This window comes from Periplaneta americana, chromosome 15, assembly GCF_040183065.1.
Source record: "Periplaneta americana isolate PAMFEO1 chromosome 15, P.americana_PAMFEO1_priV1, whole genome shotgun sequence".
NCBI classification, from domain to species: domain Eukaryota; kingdom Metazoa; phylum Arthropoda; class Insecta; order Blattodea; family Blattidae; genus Periplaneta; species Periplaneta americana.
Genome location: NC_091131.1, coordinates 158,687,521 through 158,699,933, shown reverse-complemented (window position 1 = coordinate 158,699,933; position 12,413 = coordinate 158,687,521). Strand labels below are relative to the sequence as shown.

At 33.1% G+C, this 12,413-nt stretch overlaps 1 protein-coding gene across 7 annotated transcripts in view; it reads right to left on the bottom strand.

Moving 5' to 3' along the window:
* The window catches only part of LOC138715483 (cGMP-dependent protein kinase, isozyme 1-like), a 280,131-nt gene that overhangs the window by 79,154 nt on the left and 188,564 nt on the right, over nucleotides 1-12,413 (bottom strand). For all 7 annotated transcript variants that reach the window (XM_069848430.1, XM_069848431.1, XM_069848432.1 and 4 more), the window contains 2 exons: nucleotides 5,751-5,893; nucleotides 7-144 (listed from right to left, as the gene is read on the bottom strand). In XM_069848430.1, coding sequence (XP_069704531.1) covers nucleotides 7-144; nucleotides 5,751-5,893 — 281 coding nt within the window. The remainder of the gene's footprint in view (nucleotides 1-6; nucleotides 145-5,750; nucleotides 5,894-12,413) is intronic.

Genomic DNA, 12,413 nt, shown 5'->3' with positions numbered 1-12,413 from the left:
TCTTACCTCGAATGGTGGCATTTCGCTTAGTGTTGTACAGAATTGCAAGTTCTCCAAATGCCCTTCCAGGCCCAAAACTGGACACTTTTTTTTCACCCACAAATACTTCAAATTCTCCATCAGCTGATACATACAGATGTGAACCTATAACATAACAAACCAAAAGCTGTAATATATAAGAAATGCAATAATAGTGAGCAATCCAGAAATTCACCATTAAGTTTGAAAAAAAGGTACTGGTACTGTTTAAGTGTTTTCGATTAAAATAAACATTGTAAGTATGATTATATAAGGCCGTCTATTTGCTTATCAAATGGTAAAATAGTGTTAATAACTATCTATCATTCAATTCACTCATTTGAACATGCTTAATGCAAGGAACAACATGTAGTAGATACAATTATACAATATAGACACAATCATGGTTAGATTATTCACTGTGTGGCTGTGATTATTACTATTGGTTATGTTCAGATGCACACATTATTATATATATAAAATTGATTTTCTAACAGTGATTACAAATTTTTAATAAATTCCATAATACCGTGCATTATAGATCATCTGATCAACTCGTCTCATATCGATTACTTTTATAAAAATATGAAATAAATAAGAAATAATTTGCTATCGATCTTACATATTTACACATACCATACTCATCTGTCATTGTCATATTAATGAAACGTTGTTGACAATTCACAAATTGTATTTGTCAAAGCAGGTAAGAATTGTCAGAAAACAAATGCTACAATTTTCTGACATATATGTAAAATTGTCATATTTGTAGGACTTGTCAGCTTTATGAAACAGGACCTATATCTTCTGTTATTAGAGTAAATTTTATTCACAGTAAAGAAACAGGTGAAGGCAGCAATGATTAAAAAAGAACAATGCACAATAATGAAGTAATAAATAATAATAATCCGTGGCACTACAGCCCGTAAACGGCCTAAACCGACCAGCCAGCTGCTGGCCTCATGCCCACATGCCGAAGCAGAGGTGGACGATCATCCAACCAGAATGGAGGTATCGTGTGGTTAGCACGATGATCCCCCCCAGCCGTTATAGCTGGTATTCGCAACCGGATTTCGCTACCTATTGTAGCTCCCCGATGCTGGGTGGGCACCGATCCCATACACTGCCGAAATTTCATGAGAAAATTTCTTCCCCACGAGGACTCGAACCAGCGCGCATTCCGTAACGCGAGTCCTAGGAATAGTATTTATAAATATCAATTGAATCAGCGTGCCAGTATTTGAATTATTTTAGGAATGTATAAATTAACAATACAAATTATGAATAGGAAACAATATGTGAAACTTGTGATTGACGTTTTTCTGGTTTTGACCTTGAATCTAATTTGAAACGGAGTATGCTAGCAAAATAATAAATAATTTTATTGAAAATAGGAAGTTAAAAACTTTCTTCATATTCCTTGAATCATTTTAAATTTAAATAAAAATAACGCGATTATTAGTAAGAAAAATTTTCTTGTAAAACATATGACTTGATGTCTTGAATAATGGTATGTGAATTTCTGGGCTAATGTTTAAGAACTTCGAAGTTATGGATTTAGAGCTTATTGTAGTAATTACAGAGAAGGGTTGTTCACAAAAATGGATGATGCTGAAAAGGGGAGTTGTTTTTGTGTTACTTCTCTCACTATATTGGGATACTCTTCCGTCAATTTGGCTCGAAAGGCAACTACAGATATAAGGTACTACATATGTTACTCTTCTCTTCCATTAAATTTTCCATGTAGGAGCTAAATAACGCACAACAAATTTATCAGTGACATAATATTCTGAGTACACACCTATTTAAGCTGTACCAGTGACTTTCGAAACAGAAGATGCAATTCCAGTATGTGCTTTTGGCTGTGAATTTTGTTTAGTCGTGGGTTCTCACCTTGTCGTGGTGAGGGGGCTTAAACTTGTTGTTTAAGCTAACAAGTACCAAAGAGGTACCCACAGAAGCTGCATTAACACCAACGCAGTCACACTATATTTTCACTGATTATAATGGACTTTATGTTGTCAGCAAATAGCTGGCTACATTAAGAAGATTGATTGATTGTTTAGTCAACTGTCCGAAGACAGGTCTCAGCCTCATAAATGATACTAAGAAGGCACCATTTATGAGGCAACTAGGCCAGGAGATAATTGAATAGGGTGACCAGTTCGTTTCTCCTTCCATTGCATACATCACTGACTAGTAACATATTACACTAGTCAGACTTCAGATGTATACGAACAATTGTTCTTCCTCTGACACACATCATCAAGTGAGATGTAGGGGAAGCTGTTGTACCTAGGGACAGTTTTTTTTAAATTTCAATTTTTTTAATTTTTGTATAAACTTTTATAACTTTATTATTAACATCAGTATCTTTGAAGTGTAAAGTATCTTAGAAAAAAATAAGGTTTGAATTAAATAATTTTTGTATAGATTTGTTTAATTTTCCTAAAGTGCTACATACTGTCCCTAAGTACATAAGGATGATGTACCTTGAATGTAACTAATATTTTATTAAGTTTATAATTATACAAAATACCGACAATTACTGTGTTCCAATTATTATTAATGATAGGTTTTGTCTTTAAATGTAATATAATAACAATAGTGATAAATAATTGATTAGATGGCGATCTTACTCGTGTTAATTGTGTAAGGATGTGCGGCTTACAGCTGTTTCGGTGCTTCTTCACACCATCCTTACACAATTAACACGAGTAAGATCGCCATTTAATCAATTATTTATATTCAAGTGTTAAAAGTAGTGTACGAAAGATTCAACATGGAATAGTGATAATGTTGCTAAGTTTAAATTTTTAAAATAGTTCTCAATTTTCTTGACAGAAAACAATATTAGGCTTTTCAATTAAATTAATTTCTTATTATCCAAGGGCGTATCCTTCAAATGCCATTTTGAAAACATATTTCTTAGTGCCCTTATGCTAGAATCTTTTCTTTGAGAAGGGGGGAAGTTTCCATTGATCACAATATCCTCTGAAGGAAGGTAAAAAATTTCTGATTGCTTATCATGTAAAAAAAAAAAAGAAATTGTCATATTTATTAAACTTCTTTAGATACTGAACTTCAAATTCTTTTTCACAAATCTTCTTATAAATTCTACCAACAATCAATCAATCTTCTTAATGTATTCAGCTGTTTGCTCGCAACATAAAGTCCACTGTAGTCTATTCAGTTGTTGTTTTTCACGAGATTTGAGGGGTATTTTGATCGGTGTTCATTATAGATGCCTGTTGCTAGTAGCCAGAGTTGGGGTGTAGTCAGTATATACTGCAGAGGTGTGTCTTCTGCAACTGGTACTGATGATTTTAATTTACTTCTGTTGTGGTTTATGGATGGGCAGTATAGAAGAATGTGTTCCAGATCTTCATCATGATTATTACACCACAGACAAGTAGGATTATCAGAAATGTGAAATCGGTGTAGGTACAATTGTGTGACAATGTGACCTGTTCTGGCTCTTGTTAAAAATGTTTGAACATGTTTTTGTACATTTCCAGGTCATTTGGTTTCTTTTGTTCAGACTGTAAAATTTTTCCTTTGTCAGAAGAGAGCCAATTGTTGATCCATAGGTTTATAAAATGAGACTTACTGAAGCAAAAACATTGGATAGAGATATCACTTGAAGAGGTCTTGGTTGCAAATATGTTGCCTGTTTTGCAATATTATCGACTTTCTCGTTTCCAGGTATACCACAATGACTAGGTATCCGTTGAAATGTTATTTCCTTTTGGAGTTTTTTTTAGTTTAATTAACTTAGTTGTTTCTGAATTGGAATAATTCTATGTGCATATAGGTTTGGTACATATTTAATTATATTAAATATAGCCCCCTTGCGGTAAATATGCAGTTTTACTGACAAAAAGTTTATAATTAGTCTCTCTTTCCTGCCACACGAATGAGAAAATTTTCCTCTCTTATTTCTTCTCGAGCAATTAACTCAGTGTCATTTACAGTTGAAATAGCTTCTTCATCATCATCATTAGCACTAACACATTCCTCGGTTCATCCGCAGTTTCTTCTGAATTATCTTCTGGAAACAGAACTTGTGGCTTCAACTTCTTCCATTTCTAAACTTTATGGATCATATTTCTCTTCTGACTCAACGTTCTTCTTCTTTCTTCTATCTTGGTTTTCTCTGGCGTATCTGTTAAAATGAGTGCCTCTCCTTTTTAAAGATTATGAGTTATTCCTTTCCTGGGAGGAGCATAATTTAGGTTTGTCGATGTTTGTCTTTTGATTTTTACTTTGCTACGTGGCATTGCCACTGAAGCTGAAACCCCATAAAAGTCATTACTAAATACTGTTTTTGATTACTCATAAGAGTAACTTATTTACAAAATTATTTAAAATATAACGAGGTCCATCTGAAGACAGTTGTCACCCAGGTACACCATCTCTAGGTACATCAGGAATCAGTAAATAAATCTCAGCAGGTTTTCAAAAGTGAGGTACCGAAAAACAAGCCAGTAATCACATGGATTCGTAGCTAGAATAACAGAGTTTAAAAAGTATAGATATAAGTTTTTAATCGTATATGTAAAGAATTATTTTAAAATATTTCATTAATTTGAAAATTACTTATGTTTTAGGTTCAAAAACGGATTTTTAAGTAAAATCTCTCCAGATTGCTTAAAAAAAAGTAAATCATTCACAGAACAGTTGAATGATGAAATTAGAGTGGTCAACTGCGAAAACAAAAATTCCATCACATAACCTTGAAAATGATAATGATAAAAATCATCATAATAAAATTTGTATATATCCACTAAATTATTATTTTTTTCTATAGTTTTTATATATTTTGCTATAAATATTTAAATTAACAGTTGATAGAAATAAATTAGGATAATAATTTAAAATAGATTCACGATAAATGTATTGTATAAAATTTAGAAACTGCTTGTAACAACATTGTTTAACGGAAAACTGTGTAACGTCTTCAGAAATTTCAACCCACAGAAATTTAAACTACATTCTAGTGAATATTAGGATTAGTTATTTGCTTAGGTTATAATATAGTACCGTATACATTTCATGAAACTTGTTAATTGAAATATAAGATTGTGTTTTAGTATTTAATTTCATCTCATTGCATTTCATTCATTCATGTTTATAAATTATAAAACGTTGTAGAGATTATTAATTTCATAATAGAAACGTAAGATTAATTCAATATGAGACTTAATTAATAAATATCATATAATTATTATTATAATAATGTATTTATAACCCTAACATACCTATGTCAGGTAAAATAGGGTTATCTGTAAAATTGGAGTATAATAATAATAACCTTGAAAATGAACCAAGTGTTCCCCATGTACAACTTGTCTCTAGGTGCAACAGCTTCCCCTACTGCCTGTTAATATGAGCCAGAACTTCAATCAAAGGATTTGGGTGTGAATATTGATTTGTTATTCATTCTCATATTTAACTCAACAGCGAATTAAAATAAATATATAATTGCAATTACAAGTTCATTTATACATGAGAATGAACTTAGTCTACGTTCGTAATTTTAGTATGTATTCATTTTAAAATATATTTTGTCTTTTTTTTTTTTTTTTTTCGTGCTTTTCTTAATGCCGGTTGTCCTCGAAATCTTCAGCAGCCTATCTCGCAGCAAACCTGTTCAAAATCTCTGGTGTAAACAAAAGAAAACTTGGTAACTATCTACGATGAAATAGTAAAATGGCAATCTAGAAGGTTACCTGTTTCTCCTTCGGTGATGACATGTTGATTTGCTGCGTATTCCTTCATGTACATAGCCTCCACCAAAGCTTGCACTTGTCCTTGGTCCAGATTCTTCAGGAAATCGTTACCCATGATAGCATTTTTTATCAACTCTTGTGACCTGAAAAATTATACATAAGTTAGTTGTTATAAATTTTATATAAGCCTAAATAAGTAAGGAAATGTTATCAACTACACTTCAAAACAGCTTCTAAGTGATTACTGAATGTGCAAATAATAATAATAATAATAATAATAATAATAATAATAATAATAATAATAATAATAATAATAATAATAATAATAATAAAGATTTATTTAACCTGGCAGAGTTAAGGCCATATGACCTTCTCTAACACTCAACCAGGAGTAAAACTGCGTTACAAAAGACACTACAAATTTACAAAGTACACTACAATTTTACACACAAAACTGAATCAGATAATAATAATAATAATAAAATGTAAACAACAAGTAAGTAGAAATCAGACATAATATATAACATACAGAAAGAAAGGGAAGAGCATAATAAAATGTGAACAGCAGGTCAAAATAAATGAGACATACAAAGTATAAAAAATAAGACAATTATTGATAATAATAATAATAATAATAATAATAATAATATTAATGATAAAAAATAAGAATAGTAATAATAATAATAAATAATTATAATAATAATAATAATAATAATAGTAATAAAATAGTCCAGTACAAAACATACAGTGAATACAATATTTTTAAGTACACACAGTAAGGAAAATTATGATTGTATATAGCTCAACTTATCACATTATAGATATACCATTATCGGAAAATATGAAAACAAAAATGTAAAATAAGTTAAATATCACTAGAACATTAAAAAAAAAATGTGAATACGTGGAAACATGCAATACAATACTTGTTATAATAGTAAGTTAGTTTGGCAACTCGTCATAAGATAATTTTCTAACTTGGATTTGAAAGATTTCAATGTTCGGCAGCCCTTGACTTCAGGCGGCAGAGAGTTCCAGTGACGAGAGGTAGCAACAGTGAAAGATGAGGAATATAGAGATGATGTGTGAAGTGGAATTTCTAGCATGTTGTCGCGTTGTGATCGAGTATTAATTTTATGATAGCGAGAGAGAGTATGAAAACGAGCGAATAAATAATAGGGGGATGAAGTGTGCATAATTTGATATAAGAGAGAAAGTGAGCGCATAAGATAGAAAGTGAGAAGTGAGTTAGTGTAATGATACTGAATACAGTGTTTGTTCAAAGTGGTTTTTAATCTTTTTGCATGGTCTATATCGTCCACTGGATCAAAGAGCTCCATTAATGTAATCCTCTACTTGAACAACATAATAATGTGCCAACAGAACAAATTCATACAGATCGATACGAAAGCTTCTTCTTACGGGTATACTTAAGGTTATTGTTTGTGCAAATTATGATTTATTTTACTTTCCTATACAGTAACATAAAAATCTAATATAGTTATGAAGCTGCAGAAAATAAATTTAAATATTTTTCATCAAAATATTTTAATATTCCTGCAAAAACGATATAGACAACCTGCAAGATGGTGATAGTTTCTGCCAGTGACAACAGCTGTTGTATTGCTTCGATGGTTTACCACTGGCTTGGGTGCCACAGTGCAATAGCAATAAATTACCTTCCAGAATTCATTAAAGCAATAACAATTATGTTTGCAGATGACACTACTTTCCTATGTTCTTCCTCTGCTCTAAATCAATTACATGCTCTCAACAACGACACTATCACAGATGGCTTTATGGTTTGAATCTAATGGTTTCTTGCTTAATCAAGAAAAAACTATCAACATAACTTTCAGCCTAAACTTTCTAATAAATAAGGACAACAGACTCAACTACACAAAATTTCTAGGACTTTTTATAGCCTGCAGTTTAACATGGGATAAGCACATCGAGTACATACGCACAAAGCTATCAAGAGTTTTATATTTGTTAAAGAAATTAACGACTTGCGTTTCTCAAAATTATTTAAGATGTGCCTACTTTTCTTTCTTTCAGTCGATAATCCGATATGCCCTAATTTTCTAGGGAAATGGAACCAAAATTGGAAGCATCTTGATTTTACAAAAGAAAGCCATTAGAATTTTACGTAAATCAAACTACCTGGAACATTGTCGGCCACTTTTCAACAATCATAAATTTGTATATATATGATCTAGTACTTTACACTCGACAAAATATCGACAATTACTCATTAGTGGCCAATATACATGATCATGAAATTAGAAATAGTGAACAAATTAATATTCCATATTGTAGATTACACAAGAGCAACACAAACTTTTTAATTATGGGGATGAAATTATATAATAAGCTCCCAAGTCAATATTATAAATTACCAATCAATAGCTTCAAAACTAGATTTTACAATTGGTTATTAAATAATCCTTTTTATTCTGTTGCTGAGTTTTTCAACATACATTTGTATGAAATTGTATTTTAATAAATAAGTTTAATTGCAATTTAGTTAGTTTTCTTTAATTTAAAAGTTTCAAATTATTTCATGTTTTCATTGTATTATTTAAATTTTATTGTTTCTTTTATTAGTGTTTTTTAAAAATGTATTTATATGTTTTTCAATGTATCCTGACGAAGTCTAAAACTGTATGTCTAATGACGAAATAAGTTGAATTGAATTGAATCCACCAGAAATCCTCTGAATCTGGATAGTCGAATTATTCCATGTAGATAGGGCGTTATTGGAGATCATTCCCATAATGAACGCATAACTTTGCGACTGTCCTCTACCATATAACTTGCTGTTAGATCCCAAAAACTAGCACAGACTAGATGAATTTTTAGATGTTTTTTCCTCTATGACTATTTTCCAGTGCTTATATTATATATATTATATATTGGTTTGCGGTGCGCACCCATTACAAATGAAATAATTTAATTACTTGCATCCTCTTAGTTTAAAAATGTCAGTACTCTTGTGCAGGCTGTTCTGTATTAATTCTGCTCACCTTAGAGACATGAGTTTGTAGACACCTGTAAAGCACTAAGTCCACAAAGTCTGTCTGCGATCTCAATAGTCTCTTCGTTCATAGTTCGAACTCGAGGCAATAAGCCCCAGCCTGACTGAGCCCGAAATAGTAGCTCTTGGAGTCTACAAAGGGTGTCTGTAGTCTTTAACGATTCCTTCATAGTTAACACTCTAGGCAATGAACTCTAAGCTTCTCTCGAAAGATAGCATAGCACTCATCTTTATGCTCCTCTTTCATCAGTAGATACGAGGCATGTTTTTAAAGTAAGTTCCAAAAGTAAACGGGAAGATATTTACAAACCATTTTTGTTGCATTGTATTCCCCACACTTCAATTACTTCTCAACATAATCTACACCATTATTGAGGCATTTATCGAGTCGTGGCACAAGTCTTTCTATCCCTTCATTGTAGAATTCGCCCGCCTGCGATGCGAACCACTCCCGCACTGCTGTTTTCACTTCATCATTGCCATCAAAACGTTGACCACTGAGGAACTTCTTGAGGTGCAGGAAGAGATGAAAGTCACTCGGAACCAAATCTGGGCTGTAGGGGGATGGTCAATTTGTTCCCAACCAAATTTCGAGATGAGATTTTGGGTGTCACGAGCTGTGTATGGCCGAGCGTTGTCATGAAGCAACATAACTCCGTCGGTCAGCATCCCACGTCTCTTGTTCTGAATTGCGCGACGGAGCTTCTTCAAGGTCTGACAATAGGTTTCTCTATTAATGGTTTCACCCTGTGGCAAGAATTCGATGAGTAGGACTCCTTTTCTGTCCCAAAAAACAGTGCACATGATCTTGCGTGTTGACATGATTTGTTTGAATTTCTTTTTCCTTGGTGATGCAGTGTGCCTCCATTCCATGGACTGCTGCTTCGATTCAGGTGTCATGTGAGACACCCAAGTCTCGTCACCTGTCACGATATGATCAAGAAACTCATAGCCTTGCTCACTGTAACGTGTGAGAAAGCTCAATGCACTGAAAGCTCGTTTGGTTTTGTGTTTCTCGGTGAGCATCTTGGGTACCCATCGTGAGCACAATTTTCGATATCGTAATCAATGTCACAATTTTGTAGAGAACACTCCGCAACATTTGTGGAAAATTCAAGGAAAGCGAAGAAATTGTGAACCTCCTGTCTTCATGAATTTTTTCATCGACAGCACACACCAAATCGTCATTGATCAAAGATGGCCGACCAGTACGCTGCTCGTCATGCACAGAGATGCGGCCCTCATTGAACTTCCTAACCCATCTCCTGACCATTCCATCACTAATGGCATCATCACCATACACCTCACAAAGTTGACGATGAATGTCAGCTGGTTTGATGTTTCTCGCATTCAAGAAACGGATAACAGACCGCATCTCACAGTCGGCGGGGTGCTCGATCACTTTAAACATTTCAACTGATCACAACTAACCACACACACGGACTGAAGCTTTGAAACTGCATGGACAGCTTGCCTGAGGACTGAAAAAGAAAACACGCATGTACAAAATAACGATTGCAGCAATGCGACGGCTGTAATTGAAAACGGAACTTACTTTAAGAACATGCTTCGTATATTACTGTGTCAAAAGATTCGCTTGTGTAACATTAACCATTCTTTCTCCAAATCATGCTTGACAATACAATATATTCCTTTCCTTTACGCATAATATAATGTGTATATTTCTATAAATAATCTTATCCATTACTCTGATTGTTTTGGAAGTACAGTGACAGCATTTCAACAATAAACGTGTTAACATTCAAATATGAAAAAAATATATAGAGAAAAAAAACATTTATTTTATGCCACATTACATCAACTTTTAATACAATGTTAACGAATATACGAAGTGGCAATTTTCTGGCATTACTAACATTCATACGATGGAATGTCTAAATCACATTAATTGAATAGTGACAATTATTCATTGCAGTTTTATTTAAGTTTGTTAGTACACGTTAAAGTGAATATTTCTCTTCGTCTGTCTAGTCTTTTTTTTTTTTTTTTTCGTAATCCTCCACATCAGTATCACTCTAGCTCTCTCTTTCGTCCACTTACCGGTGCAAAGATACAGTACAGACACAATTTACGAGCAATAATAATGTTTCTTTCTAACGTCCAACTGCATATTTTACAGTGCTTGAAACGGAAATACTGATCATAATAAATACCAGTAACATAACTTAAAATTGAATTTTTATATAGCTACCCCTTTTCAGAGGCGTACGCAAGGGCGGGGGGGGGGGTGGTTTACCGGGTTTTAACTCCCTCCCTTGAACTTGAAAAAAATTATATATTTAGATTTGAGTATTTTTTTTTAATCTATAATCGTTTTCTCTTCTCTAATTGTTCACTGTCAGAGTAACAAAATCTACATCGACATAGTCCTCCTACCCCTCCTTCAATATATTCATCATGCCAGTTTCATTCTTCATCCTTGGTGAATTTCATGTTACATTATTGTGTTTAATTAAATTTACTTCAATATATTTGATTGTTTCGATGGATTTTCCTGTTACGGTATGTAAAGCAAAGTGTCTTACCTATCATACACAAATAACTGTTGACTATATGTTACTGTATTGTGTAGTGTAATAATGACACAAACATTTTTTATTATATAAAATTAAACAGAAGTTCGGAATATGTATGATAAGACTTTCTTGTGTTAAATTCTAACATACCTTGTTTACATGTTTCGACCTTTTATGGGTCATCCTCAGAACTGGTCGTTGTTGGTCTTGGTGCCTCTTGTTCTGTTTCCTGTGAGGGTGCGTTCGTGTGGTATAGTGTAGAGTCAAAGAGTGTGTGTGTTCTGAAATTGAGTTGTATGTTGAGAATATCGTTGGGGTCTGTTTTCGTGTATCTGTATAGGCCTATTTCATATTGTTCTAGTGTGTTTAGTTTCTGGCTTTTTGGTTGGATGTGTAGTATTTCCATGTCTATGTTGATGTCTCTGTGGGTATGGTTAGCATTTGTGATGTGTTCTGCATATGTGGAGGTGTTTTGTAATTTTGTTATGGCTGTGATGTGTTCTTTGTAACGTGTTTGAAATGATCTGCCTGTCTGTCCTATGTAGAAGTTGTTGCAGGTGTTACATTTGAGTTTGTATACGCCTGTGTGGTTGTATTTGTTTGTTTGTGTTGGTTGTGTGTTGAGATGTCTTTGTAGAGTGTTATTTGTTCTGTATGCGATGTTGTAATTTAATTTCTTGAATGACCAGTTCTGAGGATGACCCATAAATAGGTCGAAACATGTAAACAAGGTACGTTAGAATTTAACACAAGAAAGTCTCATCATACATATTCCGAAGTGATACAGTGTTAAAAGTTGTGTAATCAAGATGTATAAACAGAAGTTAAAATTTGTTAAAAATGGGATGGCTATGAATAAATTATGTTTCAAAGTTTTTTTATATTCATGAATATGTTCTATTAGAGCATAGTATAATATTCATAAATATACCGTAACGTAATCATCATCATCATCATCTAAACATGTATTAGACCACGTGGTCTGTTAAGGTCTCACATCAGTCCAACTCTTAGCCAGGCGACCAATGGTCAGTCCGGCGATTTCGGTTGTGAAACTTGAAAGCAAGTAAAAGTCCTTCCAGTGTGGTG